This window comes from Cyanistes caeruleus, chromosome 24 (assembly GCF_971803275.1).
Source record: "Cyanistes caeruleus chromosome 24, bCyaCae1.hap1.1, whole genome shotgun sequence".
In the NCBI taxonomy this organism is placed as follows: Eukaryota; Metazoa; Chordata; class Aves; order Passeriformes; family Paridae; genus Cyanistes; species Cyanistes caeruleus.
In genome coordinates this window covers 1,789,463-1,813,524 of record NC_141724.1, presented here as the reverse complement: position 1 = coordinate 1,813,524, position 24,062 = coordinate 1,789,463, and the positions used below count along the sequence as shown (strand labels likewise).

The 24,062-nt window shown below is 48.8% G+C and overlaps 2 protein-coding genes across 7 annotated transcripts in view; both read left to right on the top strand.

The window, feature by feature from the left end:
* Nucleotides 1-494: 494 nt before the first annotated feature.
* On the top strand, nt 495-22,558 carry DSTYK (dual serine/threonine and tyrosine protein kinase). The gene is made up of 13 exons (XM_086861577.1): nt 495-806; nt 6,716-7,614; nt 8,188-8,833; nt 9,981-10,255; nt 12,642-12,725; nt 14,876-15,052; nt 16,129-16,258; nt 16,372-16,528; nt 17,410-17,542; nt 18,187-18,300; nt 18,728-18,842; nt 19,649-19,783; nt 20,744-22,558. Exons 1-13 carry the CDS (start codon nt 581-583, stop codon nt 20,929-20,931), a joined length of 3,279 nt encoding a protein of 1,092 aa, XP_086717703.1. The 5' UTR covers nt 495-580; the 3' UTR covers nt 20,932-22,558.
* An 881-nt stretch (nt 22,559-23,439) lies between these two features.
* The window catches only part of RBBP5 (RB binding protein 5, histone lysine methyltransferase complex subunit), a 36,046-nt gene continuing 35,423 nt past the window's right edge, over nt 23,440-24,062 (top strand). For 3 of the 6 annotated variants that reach the window (XM_086861631.1, XM_086861627.1, XM_086861626.1), the window contains exon 1: nt 23,471-23,593. In XM_086861631.1, the coding sequence (XP_086717757.1) occupies nt 23,575-23,593 (19 nt within the window). In that variant the 5' untranslated portion in view covers nt 23,471-23,574. Of the gene's footprint in view, nt 23,594-23,871; nt 23,880-24,062 lie in introns of those variants that run through there. The other 3 variants (XM_086861629.1, XM_086861630.1, XM_086861628.1) reach the window with 3 other exon arrangements.

The window sequence follows — 24,062 nt, the reverse complement described above, 5'->3', positions numbered from 1 at the left end:
CGCGCCGCCTCCTGCCGAGCCCCTTCGCGCAGCGCGGGATGGGGGAGCAGCGGGCGACGTTTCACCTTCCCCTTTTGCTTCCCCTTTTGAAATACGTCATTTTATGCTCGTTCTCTGTTTTTGGAGTGTTTTTTCTCGTCCCTCGCGGGTGTGCGCAGAGGCCTCGTAGAGAGAGGTCGGCGGCCGCTCTTCCAGAGACTACAATTTCCATGAGGCTTTGTGGCACAACAGACTACAACTCCCGGCGTCCCCCCGCGGGCCGGGATAATGAACTACAGTTAAACGTAAATAAACTACATCTCCCGGAGTGCCTCGCGCGCGGGGTGCGCCCGGCCTCCTCCCCCGTTTGCCCTGCGGCGCGCCGACAAACGTTCCGCGCACACGCAGCGCGGCTGGTGGAGGCGCTTCCCCTCGGGAGAAGGCGGCGGCCGCGGGGGTCGGGGAGGCGGGAGGGGCGGGGGGTGGGGGGGTCGGGAGGCGAGGAAATCCTCGGGGAGGTTCCTCCCTGAGCGGCGGCAGCCTGGCAGGGCCCGAGTGCGGCCCGCTGTGGGGAGGGGATAGCGGGGCGGACCCGGAGGACATGGAGGCCGAGGGGGCCCCGTCATGGCGGGGTCCCGGCGGGGCCGTGCGGGAGCTCTGCCGCTCTTTCTGCCACTACAACCGGCACCTGGCGCGGCTGCAGCACAACCTGCGAGAGACCAAGAGGTTCTTCCGCGATGTCAAGTTCTCCCAGGGACACCCCTTCGCCTCGGCGCCTGCCGGTGACGGCCCCCCCTCCGCCGGGGATGGGGGTCCCGGGGACGGCGGTGAGAGAGGCCGGGGCGGGCGGGCCCGGGGAGGCCGCGCTGGGGCGGGAGGTGTGAGGGTGAGGGGTCTGTGGGGGTAAAAGGGGAAATCTGTGGGGGTGAGGGGTCTCTGGGGGGCTTGGGAGCCTTGCGGTGAGGAGTGAAGCGTCCAACTTGGGGGGGCTGTAATGGGGGTTCCTGGCATGGGGGTGCCTGGAGGGTGTGAGGGGCTCTGTGGGGTGAAGGGAGGAGGGCAGGGCGTGATTTAGGGGGGATTTAGGAGGCGTGCGAGGAAAAGATTCTTCTCCGGGGGGGTTTTGGGGCGCTGAGCAGGCTCCCCGGGGAATTGAGCGCTGATCTGCGGGAGTGTTTGGGCAGCACAGGGTGGGATTGTTGGGGTGTCAGCAGCTGGATCCATGATCCCTGTGGGATTTACTGATGGGGATCCTCTCCCCCTCTGCCTGACCTGCGGCTCCCGCTGGATCCATGATCCCTGTGGGATTTGCTGATGGGGATCCTCTCCTCCTCTCCCTGACCTGCGGCTCCAGCCCCACAGGGAGGGGGATTCGGAACAGAGTGGACAGGGTGGGATGAGGGGATTGCATTCCCGGGTTATCCCGGGGTTCTGTGGGAATAACAGCCTCGCTCAGGGGCTCTCTGAGCATCTGCTGCTGTTGACTAACGTGAAACGTCCCTAAAGATCTTCATTCATCTCCAAATGGCTCCTGAGTCATCTCTTGTCCAGGGTTCTTGTCTTGCACTCCAAGTCCTGGTTTCACGGTTGAAGCGTTGGGTTTTTCTGTCTGTCTATTAAAAAGAATTAAATTGGTTTTGGGCTGGTTTGGGGTTCATTCTCCCCTTGTGGAAAGGTTTTTGGGAGCACATTGGGATTTTGGGATGTGGTTGCTGCCCCTCTCAGTGGGCGGGGTGGGGAATGGGATTTTGGGAAGGGGCAGAGCCAGGACAGGTGAGTCTGTGGTGTTTGGAATTTGGGATTGTTCTGCCTGGGGAAGAGAAGGATTTGGGGTGATCTGAAGGAGCTGGCGAGAAAAGACGGAATATTTCCAAGGGATGGATGGCTTCCCATTGCCCGAGAACAGGGATAGACGGGATTTGGGGAATAAATCCTTCTCTGTGAGGCTGGGATGGAATTCCCGGAGGAGCTGTGGCTGCCCCATCCCTGGGAGTGTGCCAGGCCAGGTTGGATAGTGGATAAAATGGAAAAGTTGGATAAAATGCAGCCTGGGATAGTGGGAGGTGTCCACACCCATGGGATTGGATGATCCCTTCCAACCCAAACCATTCCAGGATTCCCTCTGCTGCTTTGGGTGGGATATTGGGAATAATTCCTTCCCTGGGAGGGTGGGGAGGGGCTGGGATGGAATTCCCAGAGGATTTGTGGCTGCCCCATTTTTGGAAGTCCCCAGAGCCAGGCTGGATGTGGCTGGGATCAAAGCAGGAAGGTGGAAATCGTCCTTTTTCCCCTGGGGAGGTTTTTAGGTTTCAGGAAGTTTCAGCAGTGCAGTTTTCCTTGACTTTTCCCCCAAATCTGCCCTTCAGGTGGAACCAGAGTAGAGGAATTTTCTCCAAGGACTTGTGCAGGGTCAGTTTTGTGCAGCACAGAGGGAACTGGGATGTGGAGAGGAGTGGACAGGACACAATTCCCATGGGAAAATAAACCTGGAAAAGAAACCTGGATGTGCTGGAAGCCAAAGAGATGGGGAGGTTTTGATTTTGCTCCTTCTCCTCATCCCAGGCAGGCTGGGAATTTATGGATCATTTTATTCCAGCCAAAAAAATCCCCCCCAAAAATCACTGAGATGCACTGGAGTTACTGAAAGATTATATATTTTATATTATTATTATTATTATTATTATTATTATTATTATTATTATTACCACCATTATTACCATTATTACCATTATTATTACCATTATTATTATTTATATTATTATTTATATTATTTATGGATTATTTCTTTGGATGAACAGATAGAATCCTGGGATGGTGTTCCAGGAATTGCCTTTTGGGAATGTTTTCCTCCAATCCTGATGTTTTTGGCTTCTTGGGGAGCTGTAAAAACAAATCCCGAGTTAGGGACTTGCAGCATGAAATAGGTAAAAATGTAAAAGAAAAATCAAATTATTTGCTGCTCCTCGGGGTTGTTTTCTTTGTGCTGTGCCTGTAAGAATTGGGACAATTAAAACCTGAGGCTTTGGAGGTTTCTTTTGATTTATTTTAGGAATTTTTGGGAAAATCCCCAGAGTTTTGGGCAGCAATCAAAGCTACCCTTGATGGTGTGTGCTGGGGCTCAGCTTCCTGCAATAAATGGATTTTTTTAAGGGAGTTATCCAGAGGGTTTGGAGGTGTTTTTGTGCTGATTGAGGGGTTTATCCTCTTCAAGTCTGTTCCCCTAAAGATCAGCGCTCCTTTCAGGGGTAAAAACTTGGATTTAAGAGCAATGGAGAGGTGGAATTTGTGTAATAACTCCTCAGGCTGATGAAAGGAGGATTTCCCAAGGAGCTCCAGAGGATGGAATTTGGCTCTGCAGCCTTTGGAGCTGCTGAAATCAGAATTAATTGGATTTTTTTTTTTTCTTCTCATGGAATTAACCCTGGAGCAGCAGAAATTTGGATTAATTTGTTTTTTTTTTTCCTCTTGGAATCAACACCTCTGTGCTGCTATGGAACTAAAAGTGGGTTTATTCAGAATTCCAGGCTGCTTTGGGTTGGAAAGGACCTTGAATCCCATCCAGGCTCACATTCCAGGTTGCTCCAAGCAGCTTTTGGACGCCTCAGTTGACACAAATGTGTTGAGATTAAATCTTGTGGCGGTCAAAGCCTGTTGGAATGCACAGCCAGCAGCCCGGGAATGGCTGGAATCCTTGGAAAACCCTCAAAAACACAGCCTGGAAAACGGGATAACGACGGGCGAGGCCATCAAAGTGTAGGAAAAGGGATGAGCCAATGCTTGGGAGCTTTAGAGATTCCATAAATCCCAGCTGAGCTTGTCCTGCCGAGGATTTGGAGAGGAATCCTGGTGAGAGCCGCCCTTGTTCCCTGGACAGGCTTCCTTTCATCCCGGGGAATTCATGGGATGCGCGCGCCCCGGGGCTTGAAGCGTTCCTCACGTGGGATGGATCCGGGATGGATCCGGGATGGATTTGGGATGGATCCGGGATGGATCCGGGATGGATCCGGGATGGATTTGGGATGGAGCTCCGGCTCCAGCCCCTGGCACTGCTCCTGTGGGCACGGGAATGTCGCTGAGTCCCTTTGGGAATTCCTGATCCCACTTTTTGTCGAGTCCCTCCCACCCTGGATCCGCGTCCGTGCTGGTCACGGGGTGTGGAATCACGGGGGAGGTGTTTTAACCAGAAATCCTGGAGAAAAGATGGATTTGGGAAGACCTTGGGAAAGGGAAGACCTTGGGAAAGGTGTTTTAACCACAAATCCTGGAGAAAAGATGGATTTGGGAAGACCTTGGGAAAGGAAAGGTGTTTTAACCAGAAATCCTGGAGAAAAGATGGATTTGGGAGGATTTTGGGGCAGTTTCCCAGTAGCCAAAGGAGCTCCAAGAAGGCTGGAAAGGGAATTTTCACATGGATAAAGGGAATGGCCTCGAGTTGAAGAAGGGAAGGTTTTGATGGGATATAGGGAGGAATTCCTCTCTGCGAGGGTGGGGACACCTTGGTGGAATTCCCAGGGAATCCTGGGAGTGTCCAAAGCCAGGCATGAACACCCTGGGATAGTGAAGGTGTCCCTGAGGAACAAGATGAGCTTTAAGGTCCAGCCCAAACCATCCCAGGATTCTGCTTCTCCATCCATATAAAAAAAAAAAATCCTTCCCACTGCAAAATAATTCCCATTGAGCTGTTGAATCTCAGCAGTTTTTCAGGGATATTTTTGCTTGACTTAAGGATCCACAAATTCCTGCCTGGAACGAGGAGAGGGAACTCTGCTGCCTCTTTTCCCTTCAGAAGCCTCAGCAGAGAAAAGGCTCTGCCTGTGCAGCCCTCCCTGAATTGCTTTTTTCATGCTCCGGAGCCTGAATCCCAGGAGAAACTCCAAGGAATGTTCCCAGATCAAAGCCATCCTTCATCCAATAGCTCAAATGTGCCATTTGTGGGATTTTTCCAGATCCTTATCTTTTGTGAGCTCCTGGTCAGCTTCCAGCTCTTTGGTCACTTGATGCGGCTCTTGAAAGGCTGTTTTGGAAAACAGTTCCAAAAAAATCACATTCCAAGGAGAGATTCCTCCCTTAAACCGTTCCCAGACTCGGGGTTTGGGGCTCAGAATTGGGGTTCTGTGGGACAGAGGTTCAGTGCTGAGCCACAAAGAGAGTTTTTCCTCAGTTTTGGGGTGGAAAAACTCCAAAATCCTATTTCCAGCCGGAAGATTTGAGAGGAAGTCAAACCTTGGGCAGGGCTTTAAAGAAGCTTTAAACCAGTTTAAGACTAGGCCAAGTGCTCCAAATTTGGCTGATTTTAATTAAAGTGGAGTGATGAAGCTGTCGGAGTGAGGAGCAGGATGTGCTGTAGGATCTCTTTAATCAGGTTTGGAGAGTGAGGAGGATCCTGGTGGAGGGGAGGATCTTGTTTTCCCGACAATTTCGGCTGCCAGAACATGACTCATGAAAAAAAGAATTTTAACAGCACCTTCCCTGTAAAATTCCTGCTGTTCCTTCCAGTGTCAGAGCAATCCTGGTGCTTTGGAACTCTCAAATTGGGCATTTTTAGGGACTGGCGGCTCCATTTCCCATTTAACTTCATTCCTGGGCCGTGTTCCCTGGAATTTTTGTATTCCCAAAGCGCAGCAGATGAGGGATTTGTTTGTGTCCGTGATTTTTGGGGCTGTCAGAGTCGTTCTACCGCTGCGCCACGAGGGAAACACTGAATTTAGATCTTTCCAAAGCTGGATTTAGGACTTGTTTCAAACAAAACGGGAGCTAAACTCAGCCCTGAGCCTGAATTAGCGCGGCCAGGTGAGGGCAGGGGGTTTGTTCCATCCCACTGAATTCCATCCGTGGAATTCTTCACCCGTGATGCCGCAGAGGGAGGATGAGTAAGGAGGGTGATGACAGCGAGCTCTGGAGGAGATGCAGATATTGAGTAATTCCCTTTTCTCCCCTCCAAAGCCACCCCTGGCAAACGGTGCCAGCTTGGGGAACGTGTTTGTTTGTTGCTGGAGCAGCAAGGGAGGGACATCTGTGGGGTCTGAGGGACATCTGAGGGACATCTGTGGGGTCTGAGGGGTGTCTGTGGGGTCTGAGGAACATCTGTGGGGTCTGAGGGACATCTGAGGGACATCTGTGGGGTCTGAGGGGTGTCTGTGGGGTCTGAGGGACATCTGAGGGACATCTGTGGGGTCTGAGGGACATCTGAGGAACATCTGTGGGGTCTGAGGGGTGTCTGTGGGGTCTGAGGAACATCTGTGGGGTCTGAGGGACATCTGAGGGGAGTCTGTGGGGTCTGAGGTGCATCTCTGGGGTTTGAGGGACATCTCTAGGGTTTGAGGGACATTTATGGGCTCTAAGGGACAGCTGTGGGGTCTGAGGGACATCTGAGGGACATCTGTGGGGTCTGAGGGACATCTGAGGGGAGTCTGTGGGGTCTGAAGGGTGTTTGTGGGGTCTGAGGGGCGTCTGTAGGGTCTGAGGGACATCTATGGGGTCTGAGGGATATCTGTGGGGTCTGAGGGACATTTATGAGCTCTGAGGAATATTTATGAGCTCTGAGGGACATTTATGGGCTCTGAAGGAAGTCTGTGGGCTCTGAGGGAAGTCTGTGGAGTCTAAGGGGCGTCTGTGGGCTCTGAGGGAAGTTTGTTTGGTCTGAGGGAAGCCTGTGGGCTCTGAGGGACATTTGTAGGGCTGCAATATCCAATTTTTCCCCTCAGGGATGAAGCCCTAACTGCTGTCCCCGTTGCAGGCCACGGCCCCGTCTCGTTCCCGCCGCACGAGGAGGAGCAGCTGCAGCGCTCGGTGAGCTGGCGGCCGTGCCTGCTGATCCTGGGCCAGAGCTGCCGCGCCAAGTGCCGCCTGCTGAACCTGCTGCTGGGCCAGGAGCTGCTGCCCGTCCCTGGGGCTGGCACCGAGGGGCTGCTGCCCGTCCCTGACACCGAGGGGCTGCTGCCCACCCCGGACACCGAGGGGCTGCTGCCCACCCCGGACACCGAGGGGCTGCTGCCCACCCCGGACACCGAGGGGCTGCTGCCTGTCCCTGGGGCTGGCACCGAGGGGCTGCTGCCCACCCCGGACACCGAGGGGCTGCTGCCCACCCCTGATGCCGAGGGACTGTTGCCCATCGCTGGTGCTGTCCATGGGGCTGGCACCGAGGGGCTGCTGCCCACCCCTGACACTCATGAGCTGCTGCCCAGCCCCGGGGCTGACACCGAGGAGCTGCTGCCCACCCCTGGCACGGAGGAGCTGCTGCCCAGCCCCAGGGCTGGCACGGAGGAGCTGCTGCCCAGCCCCAGGGCTGGCACAGAGGAGCTGCTGCCCTCCCCTGGCACGGAGGAGCTGCTGCCCAGCCCCAGGGCTGGCACGGAGGAGCTGCTGCCCACCCCTGGCACGGAGGAGCTGCTGCCCAGCCCCAGGGCTGGCACGGAGGAGCGCTGCCGGCGCCGCCGCGTTCGCTTCACTCACGGGGTGCGGACGCGGCTCAGCCTGGCGCTGCCCGGGCAGTACGAGCTGGTGCAGGCGCTGGCGGGGCACAGCGGGCACTGGGACACCATCCCCGAGCAGGACCTGCAGGTGCCCGGCGACGCCGAGGATCCCGCGCAGAGGGTGGCGGAGCTGGAGGTGGTGCTGCCCCACGCGCTGCTCAAGGTGAGGGTGGCACTGCCACTGGCCCTGCCCTGGTCCCTGGGGAACTTGGGGTGGCACTGCCACAGCCCTGATCAATAAATTCCCAATTCTCATTGTCCCTGCCCTGGTCTGTGGGCAGCTTGGGGTGGCACTGCCACAGCCCTGATCAATAAATTCCAAATTCCCAAATTGTCCCTGCCCTGGTCCATAGGGAAGTTGGGATGTGACATTTCCAGCCCTGATCAATAAATTCCCAATTCCCCACTTGTCCCTGCTCTGGTCTGTGGGGAGCCTTCCACAGCCCTGATCAATAAATTCCCAATCTGGCTCTTTCCTGGGACACTTCTCCTAAGTTTTGTCCTAAAACTCCAAGAATTTGGTCCAAAATAAGGAATTTGGAGTTAAGGGATCAGCCTTGTCCTAATCTGGGCTAAAACTCCAAGGATTTGATCCAAAATAAGGAATTTGGAGTTTGAGCTCAGCCTTGCAGGTGAGACTCCAGATTTGCTTTGAAGAATTCTGGGTTTTTTTGCTGTGTGAACGAATCCCACAGAAAATCCTCTCCAAACCTTCTCCTTTTTTTGTTTTTCCCAGGAAGTGGACATCGTGGTGGCTCCGTGCCGTGGCTTCCAGTCAGCTGAGGCCACCCTGGCCGAGTTTGTCAACCAGGTGCTGCCCGTTGTCACCTTCGCCATCGGCGAGCCCCAGCTGTCCCCATCGGACCAGGCAGAACTTCTGGAAATCAAGGAAAAATTCTCCCTCCCCATCTTCTTCCTCCGAATCCCCGAGCCCGGCAGCGAGCCGAGCTCTCCCAAAAAACCCACCAAGGAGAAATCCCCGCTCCACCGCCAGCTGCTGGATCTGGGATACCTGCACCCCTCCGGCTCCTGCGGCGCTCCCGGCTCCTCGGTGCTGGCGGAGCAGCCGGAGAAGCTGCGGCTGCTGAGCGCCTTCGCCAGGCAGGTGCTGCAGCAACACCTGGTGGGGTTGGCCACCAGGCTGAGCGAGGTTCACGGGCGCTGCCTCAACATCTTCATCAACCAGGCCTTCGACATGGCGCGGGACCTGCAGATCACGCCCAAGCGGCTGGAGTACACGCGCAGGAAGGAGAACGAGCTCTACGAGTCGCTGATGGGCATCGCCAACCGCAAGCAGGAGGAGATGAAGGAGATGATCGTGGAGACCTTGGCGAGTATGAAGGAGGAGCTGCTGGAGGACGCTGCCAGCATGGAATTCCGAGGTGGGTCCTGTGCCTGGGGTGGGTTTTGGGGTGGATGCGGGAGGTGGTGGTGGGAGGTTGGAAATGTTTTGGTGGGGGATGAAGGGATATTGGGATTGGATGAAGGGATTTTGGGATTGGATGAAGGGATTTTGGGATTGGATGAAGGGATTTTGGGTTTGGATGGAGGGATTTTGAGCTTGGATGGAGGGATTTTGGGCTTGGATGGAGGGATTTTGGGCTTGGATGGAGGGATTTTGGGCTTGGATGGAGGGATTTTGGGCTTGGATGGAGGGATTTTGGGCTTGGATGAAGGGATTTTGGGCTTGGATGAAGGGATTTTGGGATTGGATGGAGGGATTTTGGGATTGGATGAAGGGATTTTGGGATTGGATGGAGGGATTTTGGGCTTGGATGAAGGAATTTTGGGCTTGGATGAAGGGATATTTGGCTTGGTTATTAATTAGTTGAATAATCGTGGGTAAAATGGTCATAATCATGGATAAAAGAATGATAATGTTGGATAAAATGATCATAATCTTGTATAAAATGAAAATAATCTCGTATAAAATGATAATAATCTTGGATAAAATAATCATCATAATCTTGTATAAAATGATAATAATCTTGGATAAAATAATCATAATAATCTTGGATAAAGTAATTAATAAATCTTGGATAAAATGATTAATAAATCTTGGATAAAATGATTAATAAATCTTGGATAAAATAATCATAATAATCTTGGTAAAATAATCATCAATCTTGGATAAAATAATCATCCTAATCTTGGAAAAAATATTAATAAATCTTGGATAAAATAATAAATCTTGGATAAAATTATCATATTTTTGGATAAAATTATTAATAAATCTTGAATAAAATAATTAATAAATCTTGGCTAAAATTATCATAATCTTGGATAAAACAATCATAATCTTGGATAAAATTACTAATAAATCTTGGCTAAAATTATCATAATCTTGGATAAAATTACTAATAAATCTTGAATAAAATTACCATAATCTGGGATAAAACAAAACCACCTCATTTCTACGCTCACAGATGAAAAAACCCTTATTTTTAACCCACCATCCAGACCATTTCACCCACCTCAACCACCCATTCTCCCACCGGTGCCAAACCCGCGTTTCCCTTTCCCGCGCAGACATCATCATCCCCGAGAGCGGCGATCCCGTCAGCTCCCGGGACATCAAACGCTGCATCCAGCAGATCCAGGAGCTGATCATCTCCCGCCTCAACCAGGCCGTGGCCAACAAACTCATCAGCTCGGTGGATTATCTGCGGGAGAGCTTCGTGGGGACCCTGGAGCGCTGCCTCAGGAGCCTGGAGGAGTCCTGGGAGGGCGCGGCGCATCCCAGCAGGGCGCCCGAGAAAAGCAGGGATGGCTCCGTGCACATCACCAGCAACTATCTCAAACAGGTCTGGGGTGCTCCAGGCAAGGAAATCAGGGGGGTTTGGGGTGGTGAAGCAGAGATTTTTCAAAAATTTGTATCAAATAATGGAATTACAGCCTGAAAACAGCCATAAAATAATATAGGAAATCAATTTTAATCAAATTATAGCCAGGGATGGCTCCGTGCACATCACCAGCAACTATCTCAAACAGGTCTGGGACGCTCCAGGCAAGGAAATCAGGGGGGTTTGGGGTGGTGAAAGAGCAACTGTCAAAAATCTGTGTGAAATAATCAAATTATGGCCTTAAACAGTCATGGAATAACACAAGAAATCAATTTTAATCAATTTACGGCCAGGGATGGCTCCATGCACATCACCAGCAACTATCTCAAACAGGTCTGGGGCGCTCCAGGCAAGGAAATCAGGGGGGTTTGGGGTGGTGAAGCAGAGATTTTTCAAAAATTTGTATCAAATAATGGAATTACAGCCTGAAAACAGCCATAAAATAATATAGGAAATCAATTTTAATCAAATTATAGCCAGGGATGGCTCCGTGCACATCACCAGCAACTATCTCAAACAGGTCTGGGACGCTCCAGGCAAGGAAATCAGGGGGGTTTGGGGTGGTGAAGCAGAGATTGTTGAAAATCTGTGTGAAATAATGGAATTACAGACGAAAAACAGGCATGGAATAACATAGGAAATCAATTTTAATCAATTTACGGCCAGGGATGGCTCCGTGCACATCACCAGCAACTATCTCAAACAGGTCTGGGGTGCTCCAGGCAAGGAAATCAGGGGGGTTTGGGGTGGTGAAAGAGCAACTGTCAAAAATCTGTGTGAAATAATCAAATTATGGCCTAAAACAGTCATGGAATAACACAAGAAATCAATTTTAATCAATTTACGGCCAGGGATGGCTCCGTGCACATCACCAGCAACTATCTCAAACAGGTCTGGGGTGCTCCAGGCAAGGAAATCAGGGGGGTTTGGGGTGGTGAAGCAGAGATTTTTCAAAAATTTGTATCAAATAATGGAATTACAGCCTGAAAACAGCCATAAAATAATATAGGAAATCAATTTTAATCAAATTATAGCCAGGGATGGCTCCGTGCACATCACCAGCAACTATCTCAAACAGGTCTGGGGTGCTCCAGGCAAGGAAATCAGGGGGGTTTGGGGTGGTGAAGCAGAGATTGTTGAAAATCTGTGTGAAATAATGGAATTACAGATGAAAAACAGGCATGGAATAACATAGGAAATCAATTTTAATCAATTTACGGCCAGGGATGGCTCCGTGCACATCACCAGCAACTATCTCAAACAGGTCTGGGGTGCTCCAGGCAAGGAAATCAGGGGGGTTTGGGGTGGTGGAACAGAGATTTTCAAAAATTTGTATCAAATAATGGAATTACAGCCTGAAAACAGCCATAAAATAATATAGGAAATCAATTTTAATCAAATTATAGCCAGGGATGGCTCCGTGCACATCACCAGCAACTATCTCAAACAGGTCTGGGGTGCTCCAGGCAAGGAAATCAGGGGGGTTTGGGGTGGTGGAACAGAGATTTTCCAAAATTTGTATGAAATAATCAAATTATGGACTGAAAACCGCTATGGAATAGCATAAGAAATCAATTATAGTCAAATTATGGCCTAAAACCAGCCATAAAGTAACACAAAAACTTGATTTTAATCAAATTATGGCCTAAAAACACAATAAGATAATACAGGAAATCAATTATGTCCTAAATCTATATGAAATAATCAAATTATGGCCCAAAACTAGCCATGAAATAACACAATAAATCAATTTTAATCAAATTATGGCCTAAAAACACCTATGAGATAGTACAAGAAATCAATTATTTTCTAAATCTATATGAAATAATCAAATTATGGCCTAAAAGCACCCATAAAATAACACAATAAGTAAATAATCTCTTAAATCTGTACAAATTAATCAAATTATCTCTTAAATCTGTATAAAATAATCAAATTACAGCTTAAAACCACCCATAAAATAACACAATAAATCAATTATAATCAAATTACAGCCTAGAAACAGCCACAAAATAACGCAATAAATCAATTGTAATAAAATTACAGCCTAGAACCACCCATAAAATAAAAATGTATTAATTTTAATCAAACTACAGCTTAAAACCACCCATAAAATAATGCAATAAATTAATTATAATCAAATTACAGCCTAAAAACAGCCACAAAATAAGGCAATAAATCAATTATAATCAAATTACAGCCTAAAACCACCCATAAAATAACGCAATAAATCAATTTACCCAGTGATCATTGGGATATCCCAATTTTTTTCCATTTTCCCAGGCTGTAGCCAAGTTCCTAGCTGTCAGAATTCCCATTTTTTCCCCTCTTTTCCCTGATTTTCCAGATCCTGAACGCAGCCTACCACGTGGAGGTCACGTTCCACTCGGGCTCGACGGTGACCAGGATGCTCTGGGAACAGATCAAACAGGTGGGAAAGCTCGGAAAAGGGAATTTCAGAGGGAGAAAAAAAATTCATCTCAGCTGCTCCCTGAATTCACTCTTATATTTTTATTCCTGGAGTTTATTCCTGGAGATTTCCACGCCTGGAAGTGCCCCAAGCCGGGTTGGATGGAGATGGGAGTGACTTTGGGGTGGTGGAATGGGATAAAATTCCCGATCCAAACCTCTCTGGGATTGTGGGATTCTCATCCAGAGGGGATTTTTCAGTGGAAAAATCAGGGAGAGGTGTTCCCAAATGGGTGGAATTCCCAGGGAAGCAGCTTTTTCCTGGGCTGAGGTGTGGGAATTCCAGGTGTTGGGCGCAGCACTTGGGGTAATTATGTTAATTAAATGAATTATATTAATTAAATTGCCGTGCCTCAGCCTTCGTTAGCCAGCACGGAATTCCCAGCGGATCCCTGATCTTGGAAAGGAGGAGGAATCTGTGCTTTGTTCCCACTGGGAACTGGGATTTGTTGAGAAAAGTTGAGTTCTTGCCCATCCATCCGAGGGAGGAATAAAGTCCCAGCTGCTCAGAGCAGCTAAATTTTAATTTTGAATTAAATTAAATTATTATTATTATTATTAATATTAAATTATTTGAAATAAATTAAATTTTGAAATTGTTTGAAAATGAAATTTTTTTTGGAAATGAAATTTGGATATGTAATTTGGAAATGAAATTGTTTGGAAATGAAATCTTTTGGAAATTAAATTTTTTGGAAATTATACTTTTTGGAAATTAAATTGTTTGAAAATTAAATTTTTTTTGAAATTAAATTGTTTGGAAATTAAATGTTTTGGAAATTAAATGGTTTGGAAATTAAATGTTTTGGAAATTAAATGTTTTGGAAATGAAAGCTTTAACAGCCAGAAATTGAAACCAAACCAGAGCAAATCTGAGGGGAGAAGAGTGAATTGTCCTAAATGAAAATCCCACAGCAAACCAAACCTCAGGAAGCCAAATAAACCTCATTTCCCAAAAAACCAGGAATCATTTCTTTACTCCTCCAGGACACAAAGAACCCCTTCAAGAGGTATTTGCTTTCAAATAAATGTTTAAGAAATATAATTAAATTAAACAGTTAATAAATATTATTAAATTATCATTGAATTAAATATGTTATAAATATCATTAAGTTAAATATGTAATAAATATTATTAAATTAAATGCTTGAATATTATTAAATAAAATATGAGATAAATATCATTAAATTAAAAGGTAATAAATACCATTAAATACTAAAGAAATATTATTGAATAAAGTATTTTGTAAATATTATTATATTAAAATGTAATAAATATTAAGTTAAAGATTGAGTAAACACAAATACAATATTTAATATTATCAAATTATTTAATAAACATTATTAAAGATATAATAAATATCATTAAATAAAATATTTAAAAAATATATTTATATATATAAATATATATATATATATTTATAAATAATTTGCAGATATTTAATAAACACAAAATATTTAATAAATATTACAGTATTAATTATTTAATATCATTAAATCAAATATTGAATAAATATAGTTAAATATTTAAGAAACACAAATATTTAATAAACATTACCAAATTAATTAGTTAATAAATATTATGAATGAATAATAGTTAATATCATTAATTATTGTATAAATGATATAAATTGTATAAATTGTATAAATGATAGAAATTCTTTAAATTCTTTAAATTCTATAAATTAATAAATTCTAATTTATTTAAATTATATAAAGTAATATAAATATAATTTAATATAATTAAATAAAATAATAAATATCATTAAATCAAGTATTTAATATCATTAAGTAAAATAATTAATAAATATAATTAAATATTATATTTAATCACATATTATTTACACATTAATTATTAATTATTTACACATTAATTATATTTATTCAAATATTTAATATGACTCAATTAAATACTGGAGAATTCCAGGCTGGATTGGTTTGGGAAGGACTCGAAGCTCATCCCATCCCATGGACAATCCCAGTCTGCCCCGAGCTCAATCCTTGGCATCCACAGATTCCCAGAGCCCGCCCTGCGAATAAATAACCACCAAATTAAATAATTAACGAGCTAATTAAGGCGATTCTCCTGCTGAGCTGCGCTGCCTTTTCCCAGATAATCCAGCGGCTGACGTGGGTGAGCCCCCCGGCCATCAGCAGCGAGTGGAAGAGGAAGGTGGCCCAGGACGCCATCGAGAGCCTCAGCGCCTCCAAACTGGCCAAGAGCATCTGCAGCCAGTTCCGAACGCGCCTCAACAGCTCCCACGAGGCCTTCGCCTCCTCCCTGCGCCAGGTCTGGGAAAACCTGGGGCTCTGGGAATGGCAGTGTGGGCTGGGAACGGAGAAAAGGGCACAGGAACCCGGGCTGGGAATGGAGAAAAGGGCACAGGAACCTGGGCTGGGGTTGGGAATGTGGGGTGGGAACGGAGAAAAGGGCACAGGAACCCGGGCTAGGGTTGGGAATGTGGAATTGGGATGGAGAAAAGGGCACAGGAACCCAGGCTGGGGTTGGGAATGTGGGATTGGGATGGAGAAAAGGGCACAGGAACCCAGGCTGGGAATGGAGAAAAGGGCACAGGAACCCAGGCTGGGGTTGGGAATGTGGGATTGGGATGGAGAAAAGGGCACAGGAACTCAACTGGGACTGGGAATGTGGGGTGGGAACGGAGATAAGGGCACAGGAACTTAACTGGGACTGGGAATGTGGGGTGGGAACAGACAAAAGTGCACAGGAACTCGGGTTGGGGTTGGGAATGTGGAATTTTAACTGAAAAAGTGCCCAGGTGCTCAGGTTGGGGTTGGGAATGTGGGACTGGAACGGAGAAAAGGGCACAGGAACCTGACTGGGGCTGGGAACGTGGGGTTGGGATGGAGCAAAGTGCACAGGAGCCCGAGTGGGGTTGGGAATGTGGGATTTTAACTGAAAAAGTGCCCAGGAGCTGAGATGTGGGCTGGGAATGTGGAATTGGGATGGAGAAAAGGGCACAGGAACTCGGGTTGAGGTTGGGAATGTGGGATTTGAACTGCAAGAACATCTCAGGAGCTCTGGATTGGGGTTGGGAATGCGGGATTTTAACTAAAAAACCTGCCCAGGAGCTCAGGTTGGGGTTGGGAATGTGGAATTTGAGTGGAAAAAGTGCCCAGGAGCTCGGATTTGGGCTGGCAGTGTGGAATTGGAATGGAAGAAGTGCCCAGGAGCTCGGATTTGGGCTGGCAGTGTGGAATTGGAATGGAGGAAGTTCCCAGGAGCTCAGGTTGGGGTTAGGAATGTGGAATTGGAATGGAAGAAGTGCCCAGGAGCTCAGATTTGGGCTGGGAGTGAGGAATTGGAATGGAAGAAGTGCCCAGGAGCTGAGCTGTTCCCCGCAGCTGGAGGACGGCCACTCGGGCCGCCTGGAGAGGACCGAGGACCTGTGGCTGAAGGTGAGGAAGGAGCACGCTCCACGCCTGGCCCGCCTGTCCCTGGAGAGCAGATCCCTGCAGGACGTGCTGCTGCACGGTGAGCAGGGAATCTCCTCCCTCCTCCCCCAGGGCTCCAGAGGAGTTTGGATTTCCGTTGGATTTTCCAGCATCGGATCTGGGCGCTGATTTCCCGGGATTTGTGCCTTGCAGGGAAGCCCAGGCTGGGCAGGGAGCTGGGCCGAGGCCAGTACGGGGTGGTGTACCTGTGTGACAGCTGGGGGGGACACTTCCCCTGCGCCCTCAAATCCGTCGTCCCTCCGGATGAGAAGCACTGGAACGACCTGGCGCTGGAATTCCACTACATGAGGTCTGTGTCCCGAGTGCTTCCCCAATTCCATGAGGATCTGATGGATTTCCCAGCTTTATTCAGGCTGGACAAGCCCCCAGGCTGTGGCTGATGTCCCCCTTTGTCACAGAGCTCTGAGTGCCACATCCGGGTTTGCTGCAGGAATCTGGGATTGGAGCTCCTGGAATGCTCAGCCATTCCTAGCCTGGGCAGGGATGCTCCTTCCTGCCTTAATTGGATTCTCTGCTGCCTGTGCTGTGCAAATTCAGAATAAATCCAAATTTACGAACCCTAAAAACCAGCAATTCTCCTCCCCTGATTGCAGGTGGTGAATCCTCTTTTCCCACCCTTTTTCCTGCCTGAATCCCAAAAAAGCCAGGGGTGGCTGTGCAGTGCAGGGAGCAGCTGCTTTGCTGGAAACAGCTGCAGGCACAGCCAGCTGAGAGAAGAATAGGGGTTTTTTTTGTGACTCTAACCTTTAAAAAGGCTTTTTTTTTCTTTTTTTTTTTTTTTTTGAGTTTAATTGGCTCAGACAGCTGAGGATTGTGCTGCTCTGAGCTGAGCTGGGGTTTCTTGCTAAATCTGCAGCTCTGGGGCTTCTTCCCTTGGCCTGGGCTGGAGGACAGGGCTAAAAATCATCCCAATTTTGTGTGCTGGACGTTTTGCAGATCCCTAAAGGGACTTAAGGGCCAAAAATTACCCAGATTTTCTCTGCTGGACATTCTGCAGGTCCCTGCAGGGACTCAGGGGCCAAAAATTACCCAAATTTTCTCTGCTGGACATTCTGCAGGTCCCTAAAGGGATTCATGGGCCAAAAATTACCCAAAATTTTGTGTGCTAAACCTTCTGCAGGTCCCTAAAGGGACTCAGGGGCCAAAAATCACCCCAAATTTTCTCTGCAGGTCCCTGCAGTCCCACGAGAGGCTGGTGCACCTGCACGGCTCCGTCATCGATTACGGCTACGGAGGAGGCTCCAGCATTGCTGTGCTGCTGATCATGGAGAGGCTGCACAGGGACCTCTACACTGGGCTGAAGGTACCAAATCCTCCTGCTGAATATTTATTTCATATTTATTTTATCCCTGGAAGTGCTGGGAGAGAGCTCGGAGCAACCTGGTTTGAGTGGGAAGTGGGCCCTGCCTATGGGATGAGCTTTAATCTCCCTAATTTAAACCCTAATTTAAAAAAAAATCCCGAATGATCCATAAAACAAAGCTGGAATTGCTTAATTTTCAACATTTTGGTAAAGAAGAGCAGGCCAAAGTAACTTTTAGGCATGAAATCTGTGTATTTTCCCTCAGACTAAACCTGGTTTAGTGGGAAGTGGCCCTGCCCATGGGATGAGCTTTAATCACCCTCCCAACCCAAAACTGATTCTCTAATTAAAACTGTCCACATTAATCCATAAAACAAAACTTGAATTGCTCAATTTTCAACATTTTGGTAAAGAAGAGCAGGCCAAAGTAACTTTCAGGCATGAAATCTGTGTTTTTTCCCTCAGACTAAACCTGGTTTAGTGAGAAGCGGCCCTGCCCATGGGATGAGTTTTAATCTCCCTAATTTAAAACAATCCCCATTAAACCATAAAACAAAGGTAGAATTCCTTGATTTTCAGCATTTTGGTAAAGAAGAGCAGGCCAAAGCAACTTTTAGGAATAAAATCCATGTTTTTCCCCTCAGGCTGGGCTGGAGTTGGAGCCACGGTTGCAGATTGCCTTGGATGTGGTGGAAGGGATCCGGTACTTGCACAGCCAGGGCTTGGTGCACAGGGATATCAAACTCAAAAACGTCCTGGTAAGGAAAATCCCTGTCTCTGCCTCATCCCAGAGCCTTTTTTAGTGGGGAAAAAAAGAAGATTTAAATGAGGGAATAGCTTTCTCCACACAGAGTATTTTAAGCTGTGCTGGTGTCAGCCACAGGGAGGTTTCACTGCCTCCTTTCCTGGCTGGAAGCCTGGGGCAAAGGGAGCAGGGAATGATTCCTTTGGAGTGTAGACAATTTAATCCATGAGTAGGATTTCCAGTTCCTGCTTCCCTGAAATCCCAGCCACGCCCCTGGTGTGGGAGACAAGCGGTGCCTCCCAGGGGAAGAGCAGCCAGGAAATCAGAGAAACTGATTTAAAACCAGCTGCCCAGCCCTCCCAGTGGGAATCCATATCAAAAATCAGTATTTTATGGGATAAACGGGCTTCTCACCCACCCGCCTGTGGCTTTTTCCCCAGCTGGACAAAAAGAATCGGGCCAAAATCACGGATTTGGGCTTCTGCAAACCCGAGGCGATGATGTCTGGCAGCATCGTGGGCACCCCCATCCACATGGCTCCCGAGCTCTTCACAGGTAGGATTCCCCCTGAATCCACAGCTCTGCCTGGAATTCTGAAGGCAATTCCTTGGAATTCATCCCTCAGTTGCTCCCAAGGCCATTCCAGCACCAGAAAATTCCCTGTTTTCAATGCATGCTGTGGATTTTTCCTGTATTTTAAGTCCGCTCTTGGCAGAGGGTAATGGGGTTGATCAGCTCTGCTGAATTAATTAACACCCTTGCAATTAGAAAGGTAAATTGTCATTAGTAGGAAGCTGGAAATCCTTGGTTTTCATAGGGAAATACTGCAGGAAGGATTCCCTGTAAGGAATTTCCAGGCTGTTACTAACTTGGAGTGAGTTTGGATTTGCTGGGAATTCTGGCAGCTGCTCAGAGGGCTTTTCCTGAGTTTTGGAACCACTTGGAAGTTCAAATCCCAAATTTAACTAAATTTACCCAAATCCTTTTTGTCTGTCAGAGCTGCTCCTGCTTGGATGAGGTTGGGATCAAATGGAAGCATCTCCATTTGAGTGAATTTAGGGAATATCTGGGATATTTCTGGGATGTTTGGCACTGATGGAGCTGAGCTTTACAGGTGTTTAAAATACACCTGAGTTCAGTTTGTGAATTCCTGGTACAACTTAAGTTTATAAATCCTGGGAATTGGAAAAGCTTAACCTTGATCCCAGTTCCTGCTGCCTTCCTGGGTTTCACACAAATTTTACCTTCCTGCCATGAAACTGAGGTTTAAATCTGAGGAAATGCGAGCCTGGAATCACCTCTCAGCCTGCCCAGCTCCCAAGGGTTTTTCCCTGCTGATCCCACGTGGGTTTTTTTCCCAGGGAAATACGACAATTCCGTGGATGTTTATGCCTTTGGGATCCTGTTCTGGTACCTGTGCTCGGGCCACGTGAAGTTACCCGAGGCCTTTGAGAGGTGTGCGAGCAAAGATCACCTGTGGAACAACGTCAGGAGAGGTACCTGGGCTTGGCTCAGCTCTGAAACCCCTCAGCTGCTGGGAAAATCCAGTTTTATTCTGGTGGTGGGGAGGTGAAAGGGAAAAATCCCAGAATCCCTGAAAAGTTGGAGAAGATTTCCAGGAATGAGTCCGAGCTGTGCCCGATGCCCACCCTGAGCCCTGAGTGCCACCTCCAGCTGCCACCTCCAGGGACGGGGACTCCAAACCTCCCTGGCCACTTCCAAGGCCTGGCCGCCCTTTCCATGAGGAAATTCCTGCTGCTGTCCGAGCTGAGCCTCCCCTGGCCCAGCCTGAGGCCGTTCCCTCTCCTCCTGTCCCTGTTCCCTGGGATAACATCCCAAATCCCCCCCGGCTGTCCCCTCCTGGCAGGGACTTGTGCAGAGCCAGGAATTCCCCTGAGCCTCCTTTTCTCCAGGCTGAGCCTTCCCAGCTCCCTCAGGATTCTCCAAACCCTTCCCAGATCCCTCAGGATTCTTTTGGGAAGCAATTCATGACTGTGAAGGTGGGCAGGGGCTGGGATGGAATTCCCAGAGAATTTGTGGCTTCTCCATCCCTGGGAGCATCCAGGGCCAGGTTGGAGGAGCCTGGGATAGTGGGAGGTGTCCCCACCCATGGGATTGGATGATCCCTTCCAACCCAAACCATTCCTCTGCTGCTTTGGCTGAGATATTGGGAATAAATCCTTCCCTGGAGGGGCTGGGATGGAATTCCCAGAGAATCCATGGCTGCTCCATCCCTGGAGCAGGCTGGGATCACGGGAGGTGTCCATGCCTATGGAATGGGATGAGTTTAAACCCCCAATTCCCTGGATTTGGCCACCCTCTGGAAGCGCCCTGGCTGGAACACACCCCTTTCCCAGGAGCTCCCACCCCTCTGCTCTTCTCCCTTGGATGTCAGCAGCGGGCCGGGCTCTCCCTGGAGGATCCTGGCGTTCCCGCTGATCCCGCTGTGTTTCCAGGGGTGCGGCCGGAGCGGCTCCCGGTGTTTGACGAGGAATGCTGGCAGCTGATGGAAGCCTGCTGGGCGGGGGACTCCTCCCAGCGGCCTCTCCTGGGAATCGTGCAGCCCATGCTCCAGGGAATCATGGACAGGCTCTGCCGGGCCGGCTCCCAGCATCCCAACAAAGGCCTGGACGACTCCACCTGAGCGGGAAGCGCGGCAGGAATTCGGGAATCGCGGCGGGATTTGGGAATTCCAGCCCTGCCTCGGCCGTGGAGCTCCGAGCCAGCCCCGAGGGGGACAGGGAGGAGCTCGGAGGGGGCTCAGGGGGGTGATGGCTCCATCCCAATCCCAGCCCTGTATCCCATTGGAATTGTGTGGCCAAGGCATGGAAAATCCCATTGGAATTGCGTGGCCAAGGCATGGAAAATCCCATTGGAATTGCTCGGCCAAGGCATGGAAAATCCAAACCCTTGGGACTCGCTGGAGGCTTCACCAATCCCATCCCAAGCCTCGTGGGCGATCCATGGGATGGGAAAAATCCCTTCCCAAAACTCCGGGATAACGATCCCGCTCCTCCCTCAGCCATTGGCAGCGATTCCAGAGCGCTGGGAGAGGAAGGAAAAGGCACAAAACTTTAGGATGAGGAAGTGTTGGGAAGCTCCAAGGAGCTGGAAATGTTTACATGGACAGGAGCAAAGCTTCCGTGTTTTTTCTACGGGGATTTGGAAAACCCCACCTGGATAAGCTATTGATCCCTAATCCCACCTTTTCCTCCTCTTATTTTTTTTTTCTTCCCCCCTTCTCCTTTGCTTCCTTAAATTCCTTGGAATGGCTGGAGAAACCTTCCCTTGTTTCCACGCTCCGTTCCTCAGAGGTTCCGCTTTGGAGCAGCACAAAAAAGTCCTTCAAATTATCCAATTTATCTTTTTTTTCCTCCCAGGGGAAAGTGCCAAAATTCCTTTTAAAGCAGGATCTGGGGCATGGAATTCATGGGAATGTCGTGGCAGTTTTAAATTGGGGAATGCACAGGAATATTTTAAATAATGAGGGTTTTCCAGCTTTTTTTTTTCCAAGTTGGAGAGAAGAAAAAAATCCTTCCTTCTTCTCCTCAATTTCACTCCAGAACTGGAATTGGATGGGAAAGAATAAAAAAAAAGTGGGGATAGGGGAAGAGGGGGATTCGTCTTTCCCAAATTCCTGGCAATCCCAGTTTGCTTCCTGCATTTTTGGGGTGGAATTGGGCTGATCTGGAGCAGGAAACGCCCCTTGCTGGCTCCACAAGGAACCTGGGGAGTTGGGAATTCTCCCTGGAATTCCCAGGGAAGGTGGAATTCCTCGGCTGAAATTCCAGCTGCCCGTGGCCGAGGTTGGGTTTGGTGGGATTGATTTTTTTTTTTCCCCTTTCTTTGTGCAATAAACGGATTCAGGAGCTTTTTTTATGGAGGAAAAAAAAACCACAACAAAACTCGGCTTTGTTTTGTTCCTTCCCAGGCATTCCCGGTGGATCCAACCTCCCAAGTGGGATTTTTTATGGATCCAAACTCCATCTGCCATTCCAGGGTACTTTTTTTATGGATCCATCCTTTCTCCTGGCATTCCAAAACTGAGTTTTGGTTGGGTTTTTTGTTTTTTTTATGGATCCATCCTCTGTCCCATCCCAATCCAGCTGCTCGTGCCAAGAATTCCCAACCCTTTTCCAAAGCCCCGTCCCTCAGGCAGCACCGACCCCAGGAGGGGGAAAAAAAACCTCTGGAAAACCTCTGGAAAAGCGGGAATGGCCCTCGGGATGGCGCGGGGAGGTGTGGAAATAATAAACTGGAATAAAGGCCAAGCTCTGTGTCTGCAATTCCTGAGCTTTTTGTGTGGCCCCATCCCACACAATTCCCTGAGGGGTTTCTTTGGGAATTTCCCTGTGGAATCTTTCAGGGGGAATTTTGGGGTGGAATGTGGGAATCTCCAGGGTACCCCAAGTTTATTTTCTCTGCCTGCCTGGAGTTGGTGTTGGGAGATTCCAGAGCTTTTTATCCCTAAAATCAGGGTTTATTTTTATTTTATTTTATTTTATTTTATTTTATTTTATTTTATTTTATTTTATTTTATTTTATTTTATTTTATTTTATTTTATTTTATTTTATTTTATTTTTTTATTTTATTTTTTAATTTTTTTAATTTATTTTATTTTTTTATATTTTTTCTCTATTTTTTAATATTTCATTTTACATTTTTATTATTTTATTTTAAAAGCATTTTATTTTCTTCTATTTTTAACTTTTCTTTATTGTTAATATTTTATTTTATACTTTTATTATTTTATTTTAAATTTTTTCTTTTATTTTTCTTTTATTTATTTCTTTTTCCCTTTTTTTCCAAAAGCAGACAGCTCTATCCAGTAGAAATCCAGGCAATACCCGCAAGGGCCCAGATTCCCCTTGCTATTTTAGCTAATTATTAGAATAATAAGAATTATTTAAATTATTTTAATTAGTAGTGCTCCCTTATTAGCGCCCCCTGCGGGTCTTTCCCCGTACCCGGAACCTTTCTGCGCGGCCGCGGGGCCCACCCGGCCTCTTCCGCGCGCCGCGCGGGGTCTGCCCGCCGCGCTGCCTGATCCGCGCCGCCCGTTCCCCTTCCCGTTCCCCTTCCCGCCGCCGCCCCGGGAGCGAGCGGCGCCGCTGCCCGAGCCCGCTGGGAACGGCGGGCGGAGCCGGCCCGGGAGGCGCCGGGAGGCGCGGCGGGGGCGGAGGAAAGGAGCGGCGGTTTGTCAGGCGAACGGCGCGGGGCGGCACCGGGCAGGGCCCCGTGGGGTCCTTCGGCGACGGGAGCGGAGGGAGCGGGATCGGCGGCGCGATGAACCTGGAGCTGCTCGGTGCGAGCGGGAACGGGAATAGCACCGGGAATAGCACCGGGAACGGGGGCGGGAGCGGGAATGGGACCGGGAATGGGGGCGGGAGCGGGAATGGGACCGGGAATGGGGGCGGGAATGGGACTGGGAGTGGGGGCGGGAGCGGAGCGGGAATGGGACCGGGAATGGGGTGCGAGGGCGGCGCTGCGGGACCGGCAGGTGGCGGGAATGGGAATGGGGATGGGAATGGGAATGGGAATGGGGAGGGAGCTGGGAACGGGGGCGGCGGGGGTGAGCCTGGAGCTGCTCGGTGCGAACGGGAACGGGAAGCGGAGGAGGCGCGGCTGAGAGTGGGAATGAGCAGGGAGTGGGGCTGGACCGGTACCGGGGCGGGTTCGGTACCGGGCGGGTTCGGTACCGGGGCAGGACCGGTACCGGGGCGGGTTCGGTACCGGGGGAGGTTCGGTACCGGGGCCGCCTCTCGCTCAGCCGC